Source organism: Mastomys coucha, unplaced genomic scaffold (genome assembly GCF_008632895.1).
Source record: "Mastomys coucha isolate ucsf_1 unplaced genomic scaffold, UCSF_Mcou_1 pScaffold3, whole genome shotgun sequence".
Classification (NCBI taxonomy): Eukaryota; Metazoa; Chordata; class Mammalia; order Rodentia; family Muridae; genus Mastomys; species Mastomys coucha.
This window is the reverse complement of record NW_022196909.1, coordinates 40695617-40695865: the sequence shown is the minus strand read 5'-3', so window position 1 is coordinate 40695865 and position 249 is coordinate 40695617. Positions and strand designations below refer to the sequence as shown.

General features: G+C 55.8%; 1 protein-coding gene across 1 annotated transcript in view; it reads right to left on the bottom strand.

The window, feature by feature from the left end:
• Positions 1 to 3: 3 nt before the first annotated feature.
• Positions 4 to 249, bottom strand: part of LOC116074419 (zinc finger protein 280B-like) — a gene marked incomplete at its 3' end in the record, with an annotated part of 12836 nt that continues 12590 nt past the window's right edge. Inside the window, exon 3 of the mRNA XM_031346996.1 lies at positions 4 to 247. Within this exon, the coding sequence (XP_031202856.1) occupies positions 4 to 247 (244 nt within the window). The remainder of the gene's footprint in view (positions 248 to 249) is intronic.

Here is a 249-nt window from a genome sequence, read left to right as displayed (position 1 = left end):
TGTAAAGTGTGTCTCCACATCAGCGAAGACCGACGATCTGTACTTGCAGACCTGGCACACGTACGGCATTTCCCCGGGCTTGTGATTGTCCTTCATGTGCTGTAAAAGGACTTGGTCGGTCTCAAACGACAATTCACAGATTTTGCAGACCACGGACGGGTCTGGCGCCGTGTGCACACGGTCAATGTGGCACTCCAGCTGGAACGGGGAATCGAACTGCCGGTGGCAGCGCAGACAGGTGGTGTGGCT